This window comes from Stegostoma tigrinum, chromosome 22 (assembly GCF_030684315.1).
Source record: "Stegostoma tigrinum isolate sSteTig4 chromosome 22, sSteTig4.hap1, whole genome shotgun sequence".
NCBI classification, from domain to species: domain Eukaryota; kingdom Metazoa; phylum Chordata; class Chondrichthyes; order Orectolobiformes; family Stegostomatidae; genus Stegostoma; species Stegostoma tigrinum.
In genome coordinates this window covers 16,470,521-16,495,258 of record NC_081375.1, presented here as the reverse complement: position 1 = coordinate 16,495,258, position 24,738 = coordinate 16,470,521, and the positions used below count along the sequence as shown (strand labels likewise).

The window sequence follows — 24,738 nt, the reverse complement described above, 5'->3', positions numbered from 1 at the left end:
TTCTCTAGATGACATGTCCATCATGGGCCTCCTGCAGTGCCACAATGATGCCACCCGAAGGTTGCAGGAACAGCAACTCATATATATTCCGCTTGGGAACCCTGCAGCCAGTGGTATCAAGGTGGACTTCACCAGCTTCAAAATCTCCCCTTCCCCCACCGCATCCCAAAACCAGCCCAGTTCGTCCCCTCCCCCCACTGCACCACACGACCAGCCCAGCTCTTCCCCTCCACCCACCGCATCCCAAAACCAGTCCAACCTGTCTCTGCCTCCCGAACTTGTTCTTCCTCTCACCCATCCCTTCCTCCCACCCCAAGCCGCACCTCCATCTCCTACCTAATAACCTCATCCCACCTCCTTGACCTGTCCGTCTTCCCTGGACTGACCCATCCCCTCCCTACCTCCCCACCTATACTCTCCTCTCCACCTATCTTCTTTTCTCTCCATGTTCGGTCCGCCTCCCCCTCTCTCCCTATTTATTCCAGAACCCTCACCCCATCCCCCTCTCTGATGAAGGGTCGAGGCCCGAAACGTCAGCTTTTGTGCTACTGAGATGCTGCTGGGCCTGCTGTGTTCATCCAGCCTCACATTTCATTTTCCTCAATTAACCTTGTCCCATTTGCCACCATTTGGCCCTATTCATATACCCATCCAAATGCCTTTTAAATGTTGTAATTGTACCAGCCTTCACCACCATCTCTGGCAGCTTGTTCCACTCATGCACCACCCTCGACCTGAAAAACTTGCCCCTTAGGTCTCTCTTTTTTGTAAAATCTTTCCCCTCTCACCTTAAATCTATGCCCTCTAGCTTCAGACTCCCATACCCTGCGAAAAGACCTTGGCTAGTCACCCTGTCTGTGCACCTCATGATTTTTATAAACCTTTATAAGGTTACCCCTCAGCCTCTGATGCTCCAGGGATAATAGCTTCAATCTATTCGGCCTCTTCCTATAGTTCAAACTTGGCAACATCCTTGTAAATCTTTTCTGCACCCTTTCAAGTTAACAACTACTTTCCTATAGCAGGGATACCAGAATTGAATGCAGTAGTCCAAAAATGGCCTCACTAATGTTACAGCTGTAACATTACATCACAACTCCAACACCCAATGCACTGACCGATAAAGGCAAGCGTACCAAATTCTTCCTTCACTACCCTGTCTAGCTACAACTCGACTTTCAAGGAACTATGAACTTGTACTCCAAGATCTCTGAAGTGATTGGAACTTAGTCAGCTGCTTGGAGCTCATAGAATGAATTCCCTGATTGGGGCTCTTAACCAGGCCCAATCAGGGAGTCCTGGCTGACAGATATAAGCAGGAGTGTCAGGGGTGCGGCTCACCCTAGGAGCCGGCTCAGCTGCTAGCTGGGTCAATGTCATGTACTAAGCACATACAAATAAAGGGTGGCGTGATGATGGGATACTGGCCTTTGTGGAATTATTTCAGTCACTTGGTTCTGCAACTCTCCCAGGACCCTGCCATTAACTGTATCACTTTTGATCAATCTTGATAACAGTAATTTCATGCTAGAATGTCACCCACAATGACCTTTGCCATGCTTCAGCTAGTCTTAAAGTTTGTTTGTTCTTTGTAATACATTTGTATCTGTAATTTGGCTCAGCAGAAACTACTGTCATCCTGTACCCTACAAACCAATATTTAATGTAATAGTAACCAACTAATCTTCCATTTAGCATAGATCAAAATTAGGACATAGATTGATAAGGGTGAACGATGAGTTGTTCCAAGCAATATGGTAAGTGAATGTTTTAATCAAAACACCATCGTACACAACAAAGACTGAATCATTTGTCGTATTTTTATTTGAACTCTGTAGGGATGAGAGTATGTTAATTTTACATAATTTGAACAAAGTGCAATTAAATAAAAATGTTGCAAAATGTACCATCCTTTGTTTCTGGGCATTGTTTGGATGAGCAGATAACAAACATTTAGTTGGGCTATTTCTAGTTCTGTTCCCATCACTGTGCTACTCTGCACTTATTTAATTGTGCTAAAGTGCAAATGGGTACTGCCACATTTTCCTCACCCAATCCCAAGTGCAAATTGTAAGTCATGATAATTAAGAGAAATGCATTCTTCGCTCAGCATGCTTAGCACCAAACAATTCTATGCCTTAAATCAATTGCTACCACAGAGTGATGAATACTTTCATGAGGAAAAGTTCAGAGACTTGCAGCACTTTTATGCATCTCTTACAATACATTTTGTTTCTGCAGATACCAGTTATGTTTACATTCTCTGTTCAAAAATCCGTTTGTACAGTAACTTCTATTACAAAGCAGTCACATGCAATTTCACCGAGAAATGATGTTTGTTGTTCTGTATTCTGTGCTGAAAATAAGTTGCTGGAGGATGCTTTAAGGAATTAGAATAACCAACACTTCAGCTTTCTGGACTGAATTGATCATCTGATGTTTAATGTTTTGCCAGTTTTGAATTAGTGGACCGACTGTAACAGTGAGCATCGTGTTTATGAAGGATGGAAAATTCGTATTTATGAAACCAAAACTTAACTTCTTCAAATAAATGATTTATGCCATCTACCATAGTGATTCCTGTAATGTTTTCAAGAAGCAAGGACGATAGTCTTGGGAAAACGTAAAGAATGATACTTTAAATCACAACATTTTAGATCCTAGGCTTAATTAAATGGATGCATCAAGACTGGTTTGACTACAATAGCCAAAACATGAATAAGTTCCTGCAAGATTTGCATAACACCTATTGATCTTGCATATCTGAGAAGAAATTACCAACAAGGAGCTCCATATATATTACCGTGTAAAGCAGTGCATGCCAAACTAAGTGAGATGAAAAATTGACTCCCACAAAGCCAATCAGTAGCCAGCACATTCTGAAAAGAATTACCTGATCTGCCTATGAAACCAAAAACGATGGGCTGACACCTATCTTCTGAGCAATGGCGATCAGCTCCAAACAAAATACTCATGAGATTCTCTCTCATAGGAGAGTACATTTTAGCAATTCCTTAAATTAATAATCTATATTATGTAATGATACCCATGAGTTGCTTCCTTCTCCAGCAAAGTCACAAATGCCTTAAAACAGCTTTAGAGGGGTAAGTTGAGAGCTGGGAGCTGATGACATCCATCTGAAGCAGTTAGTGATAGAGGGACTCTTATGGCTTGGGCACTGACAGATCGCTTCTGCCTAATCTGGATTCTGAGCACAATACCTCAAAATTACAATACCTTCATGACTTATATCTGCAAATGGAAAGAAAGACAGTACATTGTGGCACTACTTTCAACATCAGGAAAAATTCCAGCAAGCTTTATCCTTACTGGGATTGCTGCCACTCACATTGAATTTGTAGACTAGAATCTCAGTCTGGCTTCCTTGCAGGTGGGTAAACAGCAGATGTGAACTTCTGCAACATGTTAAATTCAGGAAAGATCCCATGAAAAGGATAAGGACCTCCAAAGGGTGTTGATTGATCTAACCAAAGTTTTTGGCACTAAACCAGGAAGGACTTTCATATAAATGCATGGATGTCCTGAAAAGATGATGTGTCATTTGCTTATTTTGCAGTGAGGTGATACCTGTTTAGCTGCAAGGTTATGTTTTGGCTTCAGCTCCCTTTCCCTTTTTTTCAATGATGTTCCAATATACAGTCAGCGATCTTCCCAGGGAATATATATTCAATTCAGAACAGAGGACAACCTATTCAACGAGCAAAGGCTCAGGGTTTGCAAAAAGGTTAATCAAGAGCTACTGAATGAATGAGCTCCTGTTTGCATATAACTGCATTCTCGTCGCATGTACTCAAGCAAACATTCTGTTTTTGTTGATTGTTACACCTAGCCTTCGAATACTTTAGTCTGACTGAGATCTTGTATCAGCCTATCACTGGCTATGTGCACAAAGTCTCAGGCTTTATTAACAACACACCCTTTCAGTTCTGAAAGAAGCTTTGGAAGTCTCCAACCATGCTGGATGATGAAAATAAGCATCACCTGGCAAGAGCATGCATTTGGCAGCCCTATGGAAAAAGCATGGAGTTTGTATTGGAGCAAAGATCAAAATATCAAGCGGTGGTTCTTGCATTGCTTTGTTATTCTCGATCTACTGGCATTTCATAAAGCTACTAAAATTATTCCAGCTTTACTGTCTGAGATCTGTTTGCCCCATAGGGTGTCAGGGCAAATTCCCAAAATGGAGGTTCAGGTATTTCTTCTATAACGTGATAGTTACATTCATGTGTGACCTCATGCTATAGAAAATAGCCACAGAAAATCACATTTTAGGGAGATTGCTGTACCTGTACAACAGAAACTTCATGCTACTCAAACAGCATCCACGAGTCATCAACTGCATTACAGCCAATTCATGTTAACAAAACGTGTTATAGCAGAATTAACCCAGTGTGGAGTTGAAGTGGTTTGCACCTTCCAGTCACACGACAAATGACAACACCTTCCAGTTGTGAATCACTTCAATGCCCACTCTCAGACCCTGGATGACATGTCCATCCTGGGCCTCCAGTGTCTCACAGATGCTACCTGGAAATTGGAGGAGCAGCACCTCATATTGTGCCTTGGGAGGCTACAGCCCAATGGACTCAAGGTGGTCTTTACTAGTTTCAAAATCTCCCCACCACCAGCCCCATCTCATGACCAACCCTCACTCTCATCCCTGTCTCCTTGAGCTGGCTGTCTTCTCTCCCGCCTATCCGTTCCTCCCACCTCACTGACCAATCCTCGTCACTCTCTACCTGCGCTCACCTATCACCATCCCACCTGCTTTCTCCAGCCCCACCCCTCCTGTCTATTTATTTCGGAGCTCTCTACCCCCTCCCCCATTTCTGAAGAAGGGTTCCGACCTGAAACATCAACTTCCCTGCTCCTCTGCTGCCTGGCCTGCTGTGTTCCTCCAGCTCCACACTGTGTTATCTTCGACTCCAGCATACAGCAGAATTACCTGTTCTTTCAAAATGCTGCATTTCTGGTTTGTGTGCATAGTTGCCAAAGCTCAGCATTGCTGGATTGGTCATGTAGTTCACACAGAGGATTGCTGAATATCAAACAAGTAGTGTACAGCCTGCTGAACATGGGAATGTGCACTATGAGATGCCTTAAATTTGGACATAAGATAATGGGGAAAGCTGATTTGTGAATTGAATCTCCGTAACTAATGAGAAAATAAAGAACTGTAATGCCTTTTGTTTTTCACAACACTCTTTAATTGGTGTGATTTAACTGTTTTATACTTTGACATGCATCTTGTATAGTTGTTTACTCCCATAATTATAGCAATGTTATTTTCACAGTATAAGAGAGTTTATATAATGATTGGTCATCTTTCTAAGTTCAAGTGTTGAGGGACAAAATGTTACAGCGTCCTCCTAAAGCATGTAAGATGCGGTTGGGTATGAGTAATAAAATCAGCTGATGAATTTCTTTTAATGGGCTGGATTGATTTTTAAAATCAGGATAGTCAGAAAACAGGTTAGCTTTAATCTAGTATAACAAAGTGTGAAGCTGGATGAACACAGCAGGCCAAGCAGCATCTCGGGAGCACAAAAGCTGACGTTTCGGGCCTCGACCCTTCATCTCTAGCTTTAATCTAGTGCCAGTATATGTATGCTGCTTCACAGTTACTGTTGAATAAGCCGTATCTAGTTGCTAATTATTTTTTTACCAGAGTAGGCAGATGAAATGCAATTAACTACAATGTCTACAAATCAAATATTAAAATGGAATATTTTACATTCTGACTTTGTTCATACAAATTAGTAATTACAACATAAAGGATCGAATGTAATTCAGTGCAGGCAAAAAATTATGTCCAACATTGGACATCTGAATTGCAAAGAAAATGCTGGAAACACAAAATTCAGTCAAAATGAAGGATCAAACCCAAATATTAACATACTTTTAACATAAAATATTCCATTTTAATGTTTAATTCTGGAGATGCACCCATGTAGATTTTCACATTTTCTAATTTTTCACATTTTTATCCCATTTTCATAAAAATGCATGCTTTCTTAATTATTGTCAAATTTTCTGTAGCTGTTCTATCAGTGAGAGCTTCTGCAATGCTGCCCTCCATGAATCACCAGGATGTACCCCGTTGGAGACTTGCCCACCATTTTTGTTTGTTTTTCTTTGTGATCCCTTCCCCCCCCCATGTTTTAAAAAAAAACTTTCCAGATGATGAGGAAACATTTCACTTTCACTCAGTTCTACTTCACAATGCCATACCTTAAATTAATACCTTCATTATTGTGGCTAAGCAAGAGACAATTTCTTGCTATGAAGAATCCTGTAGTACCATTTGCCATTCCACAATACGCGCCAACTTTTCTTAAAATAAAAAAAATGTTGAAGAGCTGCTTTTGAATACAGTTTGAGTGTTTTTTGGATGAGTGAAGGTCTCTATATAATGTATTTATATTCACAATTTGTATTGGTATTTGGCTCAAGCTGTTCAGTGTAAACTCATTTCAGTTTGTAGCCCAGAATAGTTAATAACACAACTTGCATTGAAGTGAGTGCAAAATGAATTAGAGCAGAGCTTTGAAAACAGGTGCCAAATTGCTATCTCTGCCCATCTTGCATTACATTCCAAAACCAACTTATACCCCACATACAAAAGAGTAGAAGTGGTTGTTAGTGCATATACAAAGCTGTCTTTCAAAGCATGCCATCAATAGTCATGATACAATCCAAACATTAGAAATCTTTATTTGGACTTGAAGCATTCTCCACCTGAATGTTGTCAGGACATACTGAAAATGGCTAATGAGCCACGCTTGTCATATTTTGAGAAATATGGTGATCAGTATTATGCAGTAAAGCAATTTTAACAACATTTCATATATTTTCAGAGAAAAGTTGCCAACATATCAGACTTCCAAAACTGATGCAACAGCCCATTTATTTCTCAGTTTTGTAATGTCTCCGATTACACAGACATATATTTAATTGTGCTGTAGTAGAGTTTGTGTACAGATGCCTATGTGCAGGTATGGGCAGAAATTTTACTCTCTTGAATGTGAATTTTGTTGCAACAACACAGGCTGTCTCGGCGAATGGAGTGATTGGTATGTGATTTAGCAATAAATGAGGAACACACTTAATTTTTTTCCTGCTTAAATGTCAGATTTCCTGGCAGAAATCTTGCCAAAATAATTATCCATTCAAAGGATAATTTGTACCATGATGATGGAAGACTTTTGATTTGTTCCACATAAGATGGCATGAATACAGCGTACAGGTTGGAGCTGAAGCCAAGGACAATCTCTCCAGGCCTCTGTTCATAGTATATACTGTACACACTTATGATTGGGTGGGACATTAGTACCGGAAATGTCTGATGAAAACAAGTGAGATCTTCAGTTTATCTCATTTTTGGACAAGTTCTACCAAATTGCAGGTAGCAGGAGATGTCAAGATGACTTGTGCACTGTTTTCCTATGTTTCAGGCCCTTTTTGGCTTCTCAAAAGGAACACTAGCAACATCATTCAATTTATAGGGCAAAGCTGTGTGAAGCAGGTGAATGATGCTTTGTTTACTAGAGTAAGGAACTTGTATTGCATTTCATGGCAACAGTGCAATTGTATTAATATTAGGGGGAAAAAACTGAAGAGTAATTGACTCAATGATTTTCTGTCTCTTGTGATATTTCCTGACAATTCTTTTAGGACACCAACTTAAAGTCGCTGGCTATAGGACTTTGGGTCACATTTGCTATCCCTACCATCATTCCACCTCCCCCCATCCTTGTTTCCAGTTTCCATCAAGCCCAGGTAAATTTCTTTTCCATTCAATGATCTGGAATTAATCTAGTTATTGATATTTTCTTTTACAAAATTGCTTTCCACTTTGAGATGCTGTTGCTAGATTAGAAATCGGTACACAAAATATTACCTCACTTTCAGAAAGTGCCAAATTTCTCTCCGTTTCTGTTTGGAATCTACTGCTAAAAACGTAATTTGACTGCCCTAAAAGCTGCAGCAGAGGCAACATTTAATGATGTTTCCAAGCAAAATTTGCTGTACCCCACCTACCTAGTGTGTGTTTGAATTGGAAACCTCCAATTGTAGAATTCAGTGTATCTTTTTAAATCTCTTCATTTATCCTTTTTTTTTGCTCTACAATCTAGCAAGTATAGGCCGAAACTGCTGCACAGTGTCATTCTTCCCTAATTCCATAATCTCTTCCAAACCTGCAACCATCCAAGATATTGGTACTCTTCCAAATCTGGCTTTTGAGAATCTCCCATTTTGATCACTTAATTGTCAGTTGTATGAATGCCCTCAGAGCTGGAATTCCCCCTCTACCTTCTGTTTCCCTTCCTTTCTTTTTGACATTCCTTAGAATCTAGCATTTTGGCCAAGCTTTTGGTCTTGATATCTCCTCTGACCATCAAACTTATTTGGAAACCTGTCAGTGAAGTGCCTTGGGAAAATTAGTTATGTTTAAATATGTTGAACAGGCAGTCTCTGGATTGCAAATGGTTCCTTTTTGGAGATTTGATTGCAAGTTGATATGTACACAAGTTGGAACATATTGTAGGACAATATAAAGGGGTGTAAGTACAAGAAATACTTAAATACAGGAAATTTCCATTTGTCAGGTCTATAAAATTTGATCCCTGTATGAGGCTGCATTCCTAAGTATGTGTTTGTCAGTTGGATGTTCATAAATTAGGGAGCGCATAACGTTGCACGTGCATAGAGAGTTGCAGATTGTGTCCTTTAGTGGTATTTGTATACTATATGTGCTTTAATGTACACTAGAAATCAAGACCATCCTTGCACCCATGTATGGAATATACAATCTACTTGGTTACATTGTTCTTAGTATATGTTTTTAAATGATATGTTCATTTCATTGACAAACTTTCCAGGAAACGTGCTGTCAGTCTGCAAAAGCCACTTAGAATTTTCTGTTTTCTTTTAGAAGTTCTGTAATTGTATGACAGTTGTAAAGAAAATAGGTTATGTTTTATTCATACGTGTTTCATCAGAATTGATAAGGGAAATAAACAGTTCTTAGTTTTTTATTGAAAATTTTTTTTGCTTTCATATGTTAGTTTAGCTGAAAATGTTCATACGTTTAAAATTCAGAGGATCATTTTCAACTGTTTGGTATAATTTTGTGAAAATATGCCGTGACTTAGTTGGTTGCATTATTGCCACTGAGTCACAAGGTCCCAGGTTCCGACCCTGCTCTTGGGCTTGAGCACAAAATCAAAGCTGACACTCCTGTGAGATGCTAAAGAATTACTGCAGTGTCAGACCCTCAGCCTGCTTGTTCAGGTAGATACCACCTCACTAGTCTGAAGAGAGGAAGGGTTTAATCTTGGTGTCTTGTCCAATATTTATCCTTCGATCAAGAGCGTCAAAATAGATGATCTGGTCGTTGTCACAGTGCTGTTTGAGGGAGCTTGCAGAGCACAAAATTCTGCCTTTCCTGAATTACTGCAGTGGCTGTGCTTCAAAAAAAGTACTTCATTGGCAGTAAATTGCTTCCAGTGGTTGTGCAAAGCACTATTTAAACACCAGCCAAAACAGGCAGTAGGTGGTTGAAAATCAAATAGCTGTGATCATAGAACATAGAACAATTACAGCACAGTACAGGCCCTTCGGCCCTCGATATTGTGCTGACCTGTCATACCAATCTGAAGTCCATTTAACCTACACTATTCCATGTACGTCCATATGCTTGTCCAATGACAACTTAAATGTACTTAAAGTTGGCGAATCTACTAGTGTTGCAGGCAAAGCATTCCATACCCTTACTGCTCTCTGAGTAAAGAAACTACATCTGACATCTGTCCCATATCTTTCACCCCTCAGTTTAAAGCTATGCCCCCTCGTGCTCGCCGTCACCATCCTTAGAAAAAGGCTCTCCCTATCCACCCTATCTAACCCTCTAATTATCTTATTGCCTCAATTAAGTCACCTCTCAACCTTCTTCTCTCTAATGTAGCTTATTCTTGTATGCAGCAAACCAGCCTGATGCAACTTTTAGGTGGGTTTGCAAATCAAATAACAATGTATTCTACTCAGTTATATTCGATGCAGATAGCCTAATTGATTATTGATTCTTGGAGGGACTGCAGCATGAGAATATTTTCTGTAAATAGTGCGCGACTGGCCTGCTCAACTCCTCCAAAGGTCTATGGTCTCTTGTCTTCTGAATTGAGAGAGATGCTTGTTGATTTTCCTGCCTTCATGGAATTAAATGGTTCAGGGTCTTTCAACATTGACTTTGGCTCATGGAATAACAGCTCAAAGGGAGGCCATTTGGTCCTTTGTGTGTTTGTCAGCCGTCTGCTGGGGCTAGTCTCTTAGCTTTACGATCCCATCTTTTCACTAATGCTCCACAGCTTTTCTTCTCCGATAAATATCTGATTGGTTTTTGAAGGGCTTGTTTCAATCTACCTCCATGCTCTCAGGCAGGGAATTAACCATTTGCAGTGTAAAAATTTTTTTTGTAATGCCACAGTAAGCGGAAATCAGTGCCATGGTGTTTTTGAGCTGCCAAGAACACCTGTTTCTCCCTTACTACTCTGTCAATCCTTTCAGTATTTTGAACATTTACGTCAAATACAGTGTCAACATTTCCTTCTCTGACTGGAGCAGCCTTATCTTCACCAACACACAAACGTGTAACTGAAACTCCTCTTCCCTGAATCTATTATCACGAAGCTTTCTGCACATTCTCATAGCTTCACACTTTTCCTAAAATGTGGGCCTTGAATTATACACAGCATTTCACTTGATGCTGAGCTAGAATGTTATAAATGTTTTCCATAACCACCTCGCTTTAGCAACCTATTCCTTTTCATAAAGCCCAACGCCCTGGCCTGCCTTATGAACCACTCACCTTCACCTCCCTTCAATATTTTCTGCCTGGATTCACCTGCTCTTGCACCCTTTGACAATTGAATTCTTTTACTTCATTCTTCCAACCAGAGCATAACATAGAATCCCTACAGTGCAGAAAGAGGCCATTTGGCCCATCAAGTACCAATCTGCTGAAGAGCATAGCCCCAGACCCAACCCGCACTCCATCACTTCACATTTCTTAAATTTCATTTGTTGCATGCTCAGCCATTCCTAGCTTACTTTTGTCGTTTTGAAGTCTATCTCTACTTTCATAGTTCACACTACTTCCGAGCTTGTGTTATCTGAATTTTTAAAAAAAATTGTGCCCTGCCTGCATGCTGAAGTTGAGTTCATTCACTTGAATGAAGTGAAGCAGTGGTGCTAGCTTTGACTGTTGTGAGACAGTATATTTCTCCCCTCAGTTTAAAAAACAATTGTTTCCTGCTACTCACTCCAATGTTGCATCAATATTGCCACTGTTCCTTTTATTCCATGGCTTTGATTTTGCTGACAAACCAATTATATGGTACATGATTATATGCCACATTGAAATCCATGGAGGGGCTCGTGTCAAAGTGGTAGTGCCCCTATTTCTGAACCAAGAGGCCCATGTTCAAGTCCCACCTGCTCCAGAACAGTGTTATAACTTGTCTGAACAGGGTGGCCAGAAAATATTTAAACCACACAAATTAGGGGGCTTTTGAGGTACAAGCGTAGCATTCCTACCAATAATTCGAGGTTCAAGTCCTGTCTGCTCCAGAGGTGTGTAATAGCATCTCTGAACAGGTTGATTGGAAAACATCTATACCTGGGACTCTAGTTCCCTGTCTCTTTAATGGACTGTTGTGACACAGTACCAAAACCCTACCGTGAGACCAAAAGGCTCAGGTTCAAGGCCTACCTGTTTCAGGGGTAAACCGTAACATTCTTTGAAGATGCTGATTAAAAGTATCTAACATTATTTCTTGTTTCCAATTCTGTCAGTATTGTGTTTTCATCATCATTCAGCACTTTGCAAATGCACCAAAATTCCTTCAATCATGACCACCTTCTCAAAATAAATAATTTCATTAACTGAGCATTGCTATTTGGGATTGCCTGAACCCTTTTAAGTTGCAGCCTTTCTACTGAATCTGATGTTAGCTCTTGTTCATTATCTAACTTTTGACTCGTTATGGTCAATGTCACAACATTTATACAGTTGATTCAGCAGATAATTCTCTTGAAGCACAAGCAACGTATTGTAGCTAATGCAAAGAAATCTGTAAAAATCAACACTGATAAGGGAAAAACTGCAAATATTAGAATGCTATCAAAATAGACCATTGAGTGCTTTCATTAGGTATGTACAGAGTTTTGATGAGAGGTCAGTTGACGTTTCTGCTGCAGAAAAAAACTGATTAGGATAGAGTAGTAGTTGGGAAAACAGGGCCTCGCAGCTTGACATTCAGCAGTAAGGGTTGTGTTGTACAATTAAAACATTTGTTTTCCATCCTGTTCCAGGTACTATGGGCTGAGACCTCGGCTTGAAGACACATTAAGATGGGATACAATTTTCTAGGGCATTCTAGAACAGTCACAAAGTTTTCAATCCAAACTGTTATACTGGGAGGTGAAACTATGCTTTTAATGAAAACCAGAGTGTTTTCTCAGCCACACACGTGCTACATTTAAAAATAAAATGAAAGAAGTATACAATATGTAGAAGGGCACATTGTGATTTGAAAATTAGCATGAAAAATTTACTTGAATCACTGGGGCAGGGAAAACCAGTGATTTGGGTGTTTGATGTACAGCACTTAGTTTTGGAGTTTTTGGAGATCTTATTGAGACCATTGGAGGAGTCAAATTTCATGGAGATGAAAGTATGTACTAGAGTTTAATCAGAGGTGATGGTGGGAGAGGTGAAGGTAGATTATGTTCCGGAGATGAAAATAAGTCCGGATGAAGAAATGGCTGTGGTGTAGAAGGCTCAGCTGTGAATCAATGAGGGCAAGGACATTTAAACAAAGAACTACAAATGTTCATTGTGCTGCAATTTATAAAGACAACTTTCTATTTTAGGAGTGCCTTTTAATGTAACAAAATGTCTGAAGGCACTGTTTAGACGCATTATAAAACTGAGTGTGATAGAACGAGATAGGATTGGGCTGGATGTTTGAAAGCTTGATCAGGGAGAGATTCTGAGGGGAAGAGAAGAAGAAAGTGAAATTGGGAAGCTGAGATGTTTTGTACAGAGAAGGTATTCCAGATCTGGTCGCCTAAACAATTAAGTGGAGAAATTGAAATTTGAGATGTACAAAAGGCCAAGACTAATGGAATATAGGTATCATGGAGGATTGTGGTGCTAGAAGCAATCACAAAAAAGGAGAGGAGCAAGACTGTGAGGGATTCTAAGTCATGATGGAACTTTTCTAAACTTGATATTGTTTCACTATGTTCCAAGTTAGATCAATGACCACAGGGATGACAGGAATTGGACTTGCCATGAGTTAAGACATGGGCAGCAGAGTTTTGAATGATCTTGAGTTTATTGCGGGGTGGGTAGAATGTGGAAGATGAGCCAGGAGAGCATTAGTACCATCATGTCTATAGGTAAGGAAGGCAGGTCAGCTGAAATGGATAAAGGTAAGTGATATTTTGGAAGTGGAAATTCGTGTTCTTAGTGGCGGTGTGAATATGGGGTTGGAAATCGATCTTGGCATAAAGAGTGGCAGAAATTTACACAGAATTTTTAAATGCAGTATTTTGGATGAATGGATTGTAGTTTTCAATGCAGTTTGTTGCAGTTTCAAATCAACATTTGCTTACAAAGGACGGGTAAAACAAAAAAGGATTTTAAGATATTTCCTTGCACTTCAGTGAAATAAACTGGATTTGTAGTCTCTGAATCATAAGATCCTGAGGTATGCGAAATTTCCTGAGGGGACCTGAAAGCATGTTCCCCTTAATATTTTTAAGACTGAGTTAAATAAATTTTTGACTAACTTTAAGAGAGTATAAAGATGACGGGTAAGACAGTAAATGCTGTGATCAAATTAGCCGTATCAAAGTTAGTAGACTTGGCAGGTCAAATGGCTTGTTCCTGCTCCAAATTTGTATTTCCGTATGGTAATAAAAACAACCTCAAATATATCAGTTACATGCTGTTACTGGAGTCTGCAGTTACTTGTGTTTGCATGTTGGTTGTCTGTATAATTTTTGAAACATGTCTCAAATTGTCTTTTTGCAAGTACATGTACAAGCCTGAGAATGCCAAGCTGACTGAGTCATTTCTTCATTAAATGTACAGGAAGGTTGCCAGCTCAGCTGCATAAGGAGGGTGTGCCTTTCTCAAGGGTGCTGACTGCAAATAAAGGTTGTTCCCTCCATATATAGCTATCTAACTAACAGTCAATTGGTGTTTTGATGTTGTTACGCAGTAGACTTAAAATACACAAAATGATGTAGAGTTCAGGATTGGCTCATGAAATGTAGGTACTGGTAAGCCCCACCTGCAATTAATCACTCGAGCTGTGCTACGAATTCTAGGATCTCTGCTCACCAGTTTAGGTTTCAGCTTTGACTCCTTCGTTGAAATACTCCATATTTACACATTATTTTTGAGCCATAGATTCCAGAACCATGGTGCTTAATACCGAAAGTGGTGTTGGTAAGTTTAAACATATTCCAGGAAATCCTTTTCCTTTTTAGATAATCTCTACGGTAACTATTACAATGCCTGTTTAGTCTTCGTATTAGTACGTATATTAGCTTATGCCTGTAACTTTGGTGACAATGTAAAATATGTGAATAAAATTATGGATATATAAATGATCACTTTAATAATTATGATAATTATAACTTTTGCTTCTCAAACGCAGGCTTACAAAACAAAAAATAATCTTTGTTTTGGGAGGGTTGGGGGAGTGTTGTGGGAGAAGAGGTTAAATCTTATACTAAATGAGGAGTTAATGTTACTACCCTTATAACTTGCCAAGAGTGGAGTTACACCAGGCTTTAAATAACTGGACGCATTGGATTTCTGAACTAATGAGTAAAACGTTTAATTGGTGAAGCAAGCTTTTAGATCCAAGTGTGATCAGTAACAACTGAAGTTGTAGTTTCTCTTTAGTATAGTCTTCCTTGATTTCTTAAAAGCAAATTAAATATCAAATAATCACTGATTTGTTAGCATGACATTTGGGAAGTATCAATGTTTTGTTTGAGAATTTTCTTAAGAACCATATTGTGAAGGACACTCTAGAGTCAGTGTTTCAACTTGTTTGATGAGACTGCCATCGCAGTATGTCAGACTATTTAGTTTGGATTGCGTTGATTTAATTTGGAAAGCATTGTCAAAACGTCATGTCCTCCAGAATTCCTTTCCTGGAGTCACTGGATAATGCCATTGGATAATTTAGGTTTGTCAACTTTCATCTGTTTACAGTCCTGTGGAGTGCCTTGATTCATTTTACTACATGAAATACAATTCTTATTTGCAATTTATTTTCAGCCTTATAAATGCTAAATAAATTAAGTAGTCATTGTTCCACTGTGGTGATAGGGATAAATGATTTGAATGTAGTACATGCATTTATTATAGTCATGTAGTCATAGAGGTATACAGCATGGAATCAGGCCCTTTGGCCCAACTCATCCATGCCAACCAGGTTTCCTAAAATGAACTCGTCTCAATTGCCCGCGTTGGGGCCCACATCCCTCTAAACCTTTCCTACCCATGTACCTGTTCAAATGACTTTTAAATGTTGTAATAGTACTGTGTTCATCACTTCCTCTGGCAGCTCATTCCATATGTGCACCACTCTCTGTGGAAAAGGTTGCCCCTTTGGTCGCATTTAAATCTCTCCTTTCTCACTTAAGTTGTAAATAAGAATTGCATTTCGTGTAATAAAATGAACCAAGGCACTCCACGGGACTGTAAACAGATGAAAGTTGGCATATACCTAAATTATCTGAATATGCCCTCTAGTTTTGGATTCCTCTACTCTGTGGAAAAGACCTTGGCCATTCACCTTATCTATGTCCTCCCATGATTTTGTAAAACTCTTTATAAGGTCACCCCTCAGCCTCCTGTGCTCCAGCGATAAAAAGTCCCAGCATATCCAGCCTCTCCTTATAACTCTCATTTTCTAGTCTCGGTAATATCCTGGTAAATCTTTTTTTTGCATCCTTTCCAGTTTAATAATATCCTTCATGTAGCAAGGTGACCAGAATTGAAGTTGTGTGGCAATAAAATTCACCTATCCATAGTAACCAGTATCAAAACTCTTTGGTACATTGAGAGAATTTGAATATGCTTCTAATTGTAATCTCAGTTGATCGATCTTCTGCTTTGGAGAATGCAGTGTCATTGTTGTGGAGGTTATCTAATTAACAAGAGAACAAGGACTGTCAGTTTAGTTTGTATATCTTATTATGGCCTGCAATGAACTTTGATAGATACTTTAATGTTTTAATTAATTGCCCTTTATTATCCTGCATGCCTTAAGTGGCACTGTGGAGCTGATAATCTTACAGGTCTTTTAACTTGTATTGCTCCAATGCTGTGAGACATTAATTCATATACATTTAATGCTAATTGACAAACCACAACCAGACCTGCATGTAGTCCTTCAAATATGATATATTTATCATTTTCCATGTAGTTCAAGTTATATGATATTCGCTGCATATTGAATTATTTCCTAATTATTCTTGATTCGCTGTCATTTGAAATTATGTCATCTTAGAGACTGTACACCTGGCCAGACTCTTCTGGTATTTAAAATGTTGCAGGTGAAAGGCATGTGGTAGAAACCAAGAGGTGGGAAATGATTGAAATAGTGTAATTTTCACAGAGAAAATGCAGTTGATATAACCACTGCATTCATTCAATGTGTACCATTGTCAACAAAATGGATTACCTTTGGTGATGTGATCAGATGTACACATCATTTGCAAGTTTCACCCCCAGGACAGTACATCAGTGCATTCAGGATGCAGCATCTCATTTATTTTGCCCAAGAGATCTGGGCCCAGGAATTAGCTGCTGCTTTGTTTCCTAATGATCGTTGACACTGCTGTCTCAGCTGTACCTTATGCTGGCATTTCACTCTGGAAACAGATTCTATGCTACAACTGGGAATTCAGTGCCTTACAGTGTATCAGCTGCAGGAGTCTTACGTTGGAAGTCTCTTTACTGGCAAGTTGTCTGGGGATGTCCGTCAACCCTCTGGTATAGTATAAGTGACACCTGAGGCCTAGTATCAGGTCAACCTTGGACTGTAACAAATTTATTTGCCAAATTTCCTTGCCTCCACATGGGGGGGCCGGCGGGGGGGACTCTTGTCTATAAATTAACAGCTGAGACCAAAGGCTTTGAGGCAGTAAGAACTTCAGTATACGATTTCCGCTCAGAATATTAATTTGTTTGGCAGTTGGAGAAAATAAAATTAGAGCTTTTGTAGATTTTGTACAAATGCTTATTTGAACCTGAGGGAATGCTAAATGTATGTTCCTATAAAGAAATTAATAAAATAAGTAATTACACCTCAAAGACTTTCTTTCCCTCTCTATAAATCAAATTGTACACCATTTAATTGAAAATGAAGTGTATGAAAATATGAAATATATAGATATTAAAATTATCTCTATTGAGGTTAAGGAAAATGCAACTGCTTTTGTTTTTTCTTCATGTTTCAAACATTTTGAAGAAAGCTTTTACTTCCCACCTCTGAGGTAGAGCACCAGTTTATTAGTGAACCGAATTCATGCCCTGACTTACATTTTACCGAGGATTGCAATTGGAGTCAGCAATTGTTTGGTGAAAGTTTTGCTATCAGTTTTTCAAATTAAGAGTTTACCTACGATTTGAAACCAACAACCCTCCACATGACAGTGTATTGTAAATTTTATCAGAATCTGGATTTTAAATACATCCTTAATTCTTCAAAGGTTTAATTTCCTACCATTACCACTCGGTATATTTCTTGGCATATCTTTCATATGTACCCTCTGCTTTGGACACTGTACTTCCAGTCTGTTGCTTTCTCTTAATTCTTCTGTCGTTCAAATTGTTTGAAATTCACTAAGCCAATGTATTTAATTTTCTGTTGTAAGTGGCGTCTGCAATAACATTGAGTTAGTAATGCAATAGCAGGTTCATGAGTTACCTGCTTTACATTACTACTCAATGGTTTATTGTCCTTTTTAACTTCAATATTTTAAAATATGTACATTATTGAATCTGGTTACAATATTGGCTGACAGAGTAAGCATTATAGATCAAATAGAGGTAGCTGTTTGAAATAACTGATATTCAACTGTTGCATCATTCTGTGAACAATGTTTCCATAACCTTTTAAATATTACTTTGAGCAGAGTACATGCTGAACTTGAGCTTGAAAAATTACAGCAGATAGGTTTTGAGGGGCACAAAGGCTGGCCTTTGCTGTTAGCAAGATATTTTACTATGTGAAACATGCAGAGGATATTGGAAACAGGCATGCTTTACACACAAACAAGTATGATTGACACTTATTAGATGTTTGCACACAAGCAGGACTCCAAATTGTGTCCATGCTGAACACCACTGATTGTGGTGTTTTAGCCACTTCCTGGACTGAGATTAACTATTCAGTATGGACCACTGATTAGAGTTCATCGTGCATTGTCATGCATTTATTAAAGGTGTGAACAGGTTTTTCAATTTTTTAATTGAAAAAAATGTAAAAGAAGTTTGCAAATTACTCTAATTAACATGTAAGTATGTAATGTCTTGCAGGGATGCAGATAAAAATATATCCTGGTTTCTGCATCACTTTCCTATTTATGGGTCCACTCTTGAAATTATAACCTTATCAGAAAAAACAAATATTTTGCAAAATTGTATGTTAGCTAAAAATACTATCAGAAGCCACTTACTGGAAATTGCTTTTGCCATTCTTTGGACGCCTTTTCAGAATAGTCTCATCCATTCTGATTTATCAATTGCGTTTGCTAGCATTGCAGTTTGTAGGAAATAAATTTTTGGTCATGGTGGTGATCTTCACTACACGTGCTCCAAACAACTCTTAAATGTGGAAGGCTGGAGTAGACTTTTGGAGAGTGAACATTTTGATTTTAAATTGGAAGCCTAGTTACTGAAAAATTGTAATTCATTAATAGGAGCTTAATTTGAACAGGTAAGTTACAATAAAGTATGTGAATGTAGTAGTACCTAAATGGTTCATTAATCATACTGATCCCCTAGGAAAGTTATATTTATTTTTAGAAATAAATTTAAATGTAAACTCTGTTCGTCAGTGGCCATCTTTATGCTCTCATCTTTCCGTGGTTTGCCATGCAGAAAAGAACATTGAGGCTAAATTTTAAATTCCATTGGTCTTGTGTGGATTTTTTTAAAAAGATCTAATTGATATGAATGAGTATATATAATACTTTCTGTTGTCTAATAATGGGGATCTGGAGGATGAGAGGTAATCTGCTGGGGTAATGTATAAACTTGTATTTGTATTGCCTAATTTTCAAAGGTAGGACAAACTCCTCTATGAACTGAACCCTTCACATGTTAATGTAGTTCTTAATCCCATCAACAGAATATCAACTAAATTAATTAAGGACATTTTTAGAATATCTGGATGTATCGATAAATTTTCAACAATTTCTGGATTGTTTACAGAAAAATAATGATTACAAAAATTAATTTAATGATTAAAACCAAGATCCATCCTTGATTCGAAAAGGAAATGGCGGAAATGGTTATGCATGTTAGCAGGTTATGGCAGCACCTGTGGAGAGAACATTACAAAGTTACACCTTGTTCAGAACTCTAATATTGCTAATAACACGTTTTCTTTTCCTGGCAATATATGGACATCACAAAACAAACAGACCATTTGGCTCGATCAAATCATGTTACTATTTACCCTCCATGTGGCAAATAATCTGAATTACATTAGCCCCTGTTGTTCTTACAGCAATTCAGCACCACTTCCTTAATCAATTTTTAAAAATATAATTTGGAATGTTGACAAAGTTTTTCTACTCTGGGGATATTAACTCTTACTGTCTGATTTATATATGTTCAGTTTTTAATCCTGTTTGCTGTCCTGTTAATTCCATACCATTTAATATTCACCAGTTATTCTCTGATGTAGTACATTGTCAAAGGTTTTCTTAAAAGTTATGTATTTTGCATCCACTATAATTCTTCCTGCTACCACGACTGTTACTTGTCTACAAGGTCTGTCAAGCACGGTCATCCTTTAGAAATATTTGGCTACTTCCAACTATTTTCATTTTATCTAGATGCCTGGTAATTTCAGCTTTATCTAAATGCTGTAAAATCATCTACATCACTTTCCCTATATTATAATGGTAACTAATAAACAGTATTTAATTGGCTTTAAAGACCCATGGGATGTTTTTAAGTCTTAAATTGTTTATATTATCGTAAGTTTTGTCGTCTTCTTTACCATAGATGTTAAGCTAATAGGTTTGTAATTACTTTGCCAATTTTTAACAACCAAAAGAACTGTGGATGCTGTAAACCAGGAACAAAAACAGAAGTTGCTGGAAAAGATCAGCAGGTCTGGCAGCATCTGTGAAGAAAAATCAGTTAATGTTTCAGGTCTGGTGGCCTTTCCTCAGAACTGATGTTAGCTAGGAAAATATCGGTTCATACTTCTAACAGTCTCCATTAACAGCTATTCGATCTCCTAGCTGGATTGTTTGGGCTGTGTGCTCACCTGTCATTTACTTCTCACCCTCTTCCCCCTCGGCCATCTTCTGCATATAAATCAACATTTTCCTAGCTACCATCAGTTCTGAGGAGGGGTCTCCAAACTCAAAACATCGACTCTGATTTTTCTTCACAAATGTTGCCAGACCTGATGAACTTTTCCAGCTACTGTTTTTGTTGTCATTTTTAACATTAAGTATGACATTGGCCAGTATCCAGGATAGAACCTTTACTTTGCCTTTTTTAAAAATTGAAGCACGATGCTCTAATAATGTGGGCAAGCAAAGAATCACAAAAGCAAATGAAATAAATTCAAGTCAAACTTTGTAGCGCTAAATATTGACCATCAAATATTGCCAGAATTCCTTGGAAATTTTACACACTACCTGATTTGTGCCAGTTCAGTATGATCCAGTGATTAAAAATTTTGCCTTATGCAATTTAGTGATAGAAGGCGACAGTATAATGAAGGATATTGACATTGCCCTCTGAAGTACCGAATGCGAAAACCGTAAGAATAGACAAGCTCTTTTCCCTGGGGTAGGGGAGTCCAAAACTAGAGGGCATTGTTTTAAGGTGAGGGGGAAAGATATAAAAGGCCCTAAGGGTCAACTTTTTCATGCAGAGGTGATGTGCGTGTGGAATGAACTGCCAGCAGAAGTGGTAGATGCTGGCACAATTCACATTTAAAAGGCATCTGTAATAGGATAGGTTCAGAGGAATATGGGCCAAATGCTGGCAAATGGGACTAGATTTATTTAGGATATCTGGTCGGCATGGGCAAGTTAAACTGAAAGGTCTATTTCCACACTGTATGCCCCTGTGTACTTTTTTGTTAGACCGTGTGTAAAGTGTTCCCAAGACCTAAACTCCTCCAAGAAGAAATCTAGACGCTGATGATTTCTTAACTCTACTTAAAATGAAATGTGTGAACATATTCTGCTGCTGTAACCTGCAGATGAGCTAAATGCTGACAACAGTTTCTCTAAATGTCAAATACTTAGCAAGAAATCACATGAAACTTCAGGAAGTGGTTTTGATCCTGGCACATTTTCACACTGAAACAAGTACACCATAACCTGTTGACGTGTACTCAGGATAGGTTTATACCTTAGATACAACTTTTAACAGGCATTTGTAATGGCATTATCTCACAGTTATATTGGTGTTTAAGTGGAAGCAATTTTTCAAAAGCCTTCTAAATTTGAAGTGGCATTAGAAATAATGTAATCTACTGTAATCTATCTGTATGACGTTCCTTTTATGTCTTGAGAATGAAAAGTCTGTGTGGTCGAAACTCAGTTATTAACGTGTGGCCCGGTTCAAGTTTAAGGCATTTGGTAAATAGTTGAGAAAATTACAATTTGATTGCAAAATGAGTTAAAAATCAATAGCCTGGCTCTAAATGTCTGTTAATTGTTAGTCACCAGACAAAATCATCACATCACACAGATAATGTTGGTTGTCTCATAGATAGACAGAAGTGACTTATAAGAAAAGTATTGCGGAAGGCGAAGAACCCCACCTAGTTGCATCAGGAAATAGACTTGTCAATAAACATTCCGGCATTTGCAGTTAACCTTATTATTTAGATCAAATGTTGGCAAAAATATATCTCGAGGTGCAAAAACAGCTTTTAAAATAAAGCATTAAAGATGTGATGTTCTTTCTCTCCACTTTCTGACCTTGTATTTTGTACTTAAGAACTAAGGCTTAAACACATACTTTTTAAGGTTATGTTTAATCTTCATTTGATGAACTAATAAGATGTGCCATTTTACATTATTGGTTGTTTTTATGACTTTAGTATTTAGTATTACATTTGAATTCAGTAGAATCATGGAAATGCTCATGTAATTGCTATGCTTGTATTCCATAAATATGCTACCAGTTACAAAGATTTAGTTTATTTCTGTACTCCAACTGCTGTAGCATCAATATATATTTGCTCCTACTTCTTGTCAATTGTCATGTGCTGTGCTAACCAGGGCCAGGGAAGGGATAAATGTATAACAAAAACAAAACTCCCCTACCCTTGTACTTCCGTTTATTAATGGATGAGTGAATGCATCAATAGGAAACCAGTGAATTTGATCACTTGCTTATCTTTTGAGAAGGAAAAGAAAATCGTTGTAAGTCCTTAGATTTCATGCAAAGCAAATAGTAGCTTAAAAAATCACTTTTTCAGTAGATCTGTACTTTTGAATGCCATTTAATGTCTGGGCTCTAATTTATAGCTACTGATGTGAGGACCTCACTTCTACATCACCAAAGTGCTGGATTAAGTAACCAGTTTGGATTAAGTAAGCACCTTTGGATTAGGCTTCAGATCCAAGTCAGAACTATTGGTACTTGTTGAAATCCTCTTGCGGAAATACATCTTAAATCACGTACCAGTCTTGAGCAACACTGACTCATTACTTTGGACAGATTAGTCACTTGGCAACAGAGCTTTGTCTGTTCCTGACTGTTAAATATTAGCACCACTGAAATTAGTACAGTTTCTGTAATCTGTCTATGGATAACACAATTAGGTATTTATTGTAACTTATTTCAAATTACATGAATTAATGTAAAACACATTAATTAGTTTGCGCATACCAATGCATTTAATTCACTCAACCGATTCAGGTTATGCTTTAGGCAAATATTTTTCACTTTCGTTGTTTTGGAGATATATTTAATCAGTTCTTTAAGCTTCTATGTAGACATGATGTTATTACCCTGGTCACACAACTGACTGTTGCCAGTATTTGGAATGAGGTCCGTGACTTTGAGAGAGGATGGCTGGGATTTCTGAATGTTCCACTTCATTTGCATGTACAGAGCAAAGCCAGAAGAATTGAAGTTTTCATTTCCATTTGGTTGAAACAATATAATAATAATCCATTTCTGGACATGCCTAGCCAGTCTCATGAGGCAGTGATGGAGATTTGAAAGGTCTTTACCTGGAATGGCACAGGTTTTATGAACATCAGAGGGTTCGGAACATATCCACATGTTCGGCAAGTCTGAAGTAGTACCATTTACAGAAAGTAATAATCAGAAGGATATGAGTGTGAACTTCACCACGTCAGCTGGAGAATTTGAATTCAGTTTTTCTCAAAAAACTACTTTGAGTAAAAGTGGCCATACTGGATCATTCTAACATGCCAAAGTTCTTTAGGGAAGGAAACAGCAGTCGGTGCCTACTCTGTCATACTTGAGACTTTAGTGTAACGTCCATCTGATTGGTTAGATTTTCTCTGAAATTACCAAGTTATCATTTCACCTGCATTAAAATGTTAAGAAGGCCCATCGCCACTCAGGATGCTAGGGATATGCAATAACTGTTGGCCATGCTGGTGATGCCCATGTCCCAAGGTGGAATTTATACAATCAAACTAAACAAGGATTGATGCTTTGCACCAGCTTTGGTGTAAACCTCCATGATTCTGCACTTGAACTAGCCCCTGGTGCATTTGCAGCATTGGGCAACTGGAAAATTCATCCCCTTCCTCTTGGATTCTCACCGCTTCCACTGATAATATAAGGAACACTTCAGAATATGCCATAGATATGAATCCACAACGTATTTCTTTTATCGTGCAAAATTTCTGTTTTCTATTATCAAAATTCCTGTATTCTATAATGAGCTTACGTCATTGTGAAATGCAGTTTTCTTTTGATTAATCAGTAATGATCTTTGATTGTGCCAAGGGTGTTTTTATGTGTATTACAAAACACCTTCAGAGAAAAAAATGAGATGTAACGCACAATGATACAGTTTGCGCCCTAAAAATTGAACTATTCTCACTTGGTTGCTTCATTGTTGCATGTAGTTGAGATTCTAACTCTGAAATGTGAAATAACCTATATTAACCAAATCATTTTTGTGAATCTCAATTGTGCGTGGAGTCTGTTATGTTTGCATTAATGTGTGAAAAACAATAAAACTAGATTGAAACAGGAAATTTCACCAATTTTAATGGTGGCATTGTTAAGTTGTTAGGATTGGATGATTCTTTGTTGTTCGGTCAATAACACAGGTTTTAAAAGGTTTCCATATCCGGTTTGATCTTTAGCCACAACCACGGCTGATTTCATGTCTGCGCTCAAACTAGAGAGCATCTGGTATTGGTTTG

The 24,738-nt window shown here is 38.2% G+C and overlaps 1 protein-coding gene across 3 annotated transcripts in view; it reads left to right on the top strand.

Annotated features, from left to right (window-relative positions):
- Window positions 1-24,738, top strand: part of cyth1b (cytohesin 1b) — a 227,477-nt gene that overhangs the window by 83,394 nt on the left and 119,345 nt on the right. Inside the window, exon 1 of one of the 3 annotated variants that reach the window (XM_048555044.2) lies at window positions 14,399-14,542. The exons of the other annotated variants lie outside the window; for them this stretch is intronic. Coding sequence (XP_048411001.1) covers window positions 14,515-14,542 — 28 coding nt within the window. The 5' untranslated portion in view covers window positions 14,399-14,514. Of the gene's footprint in view, window positions 1-14,398; window positions 14,543-24,738 lie in introns of those variants that run through there. 3 annotated transcript variants of the gene reach the window in all.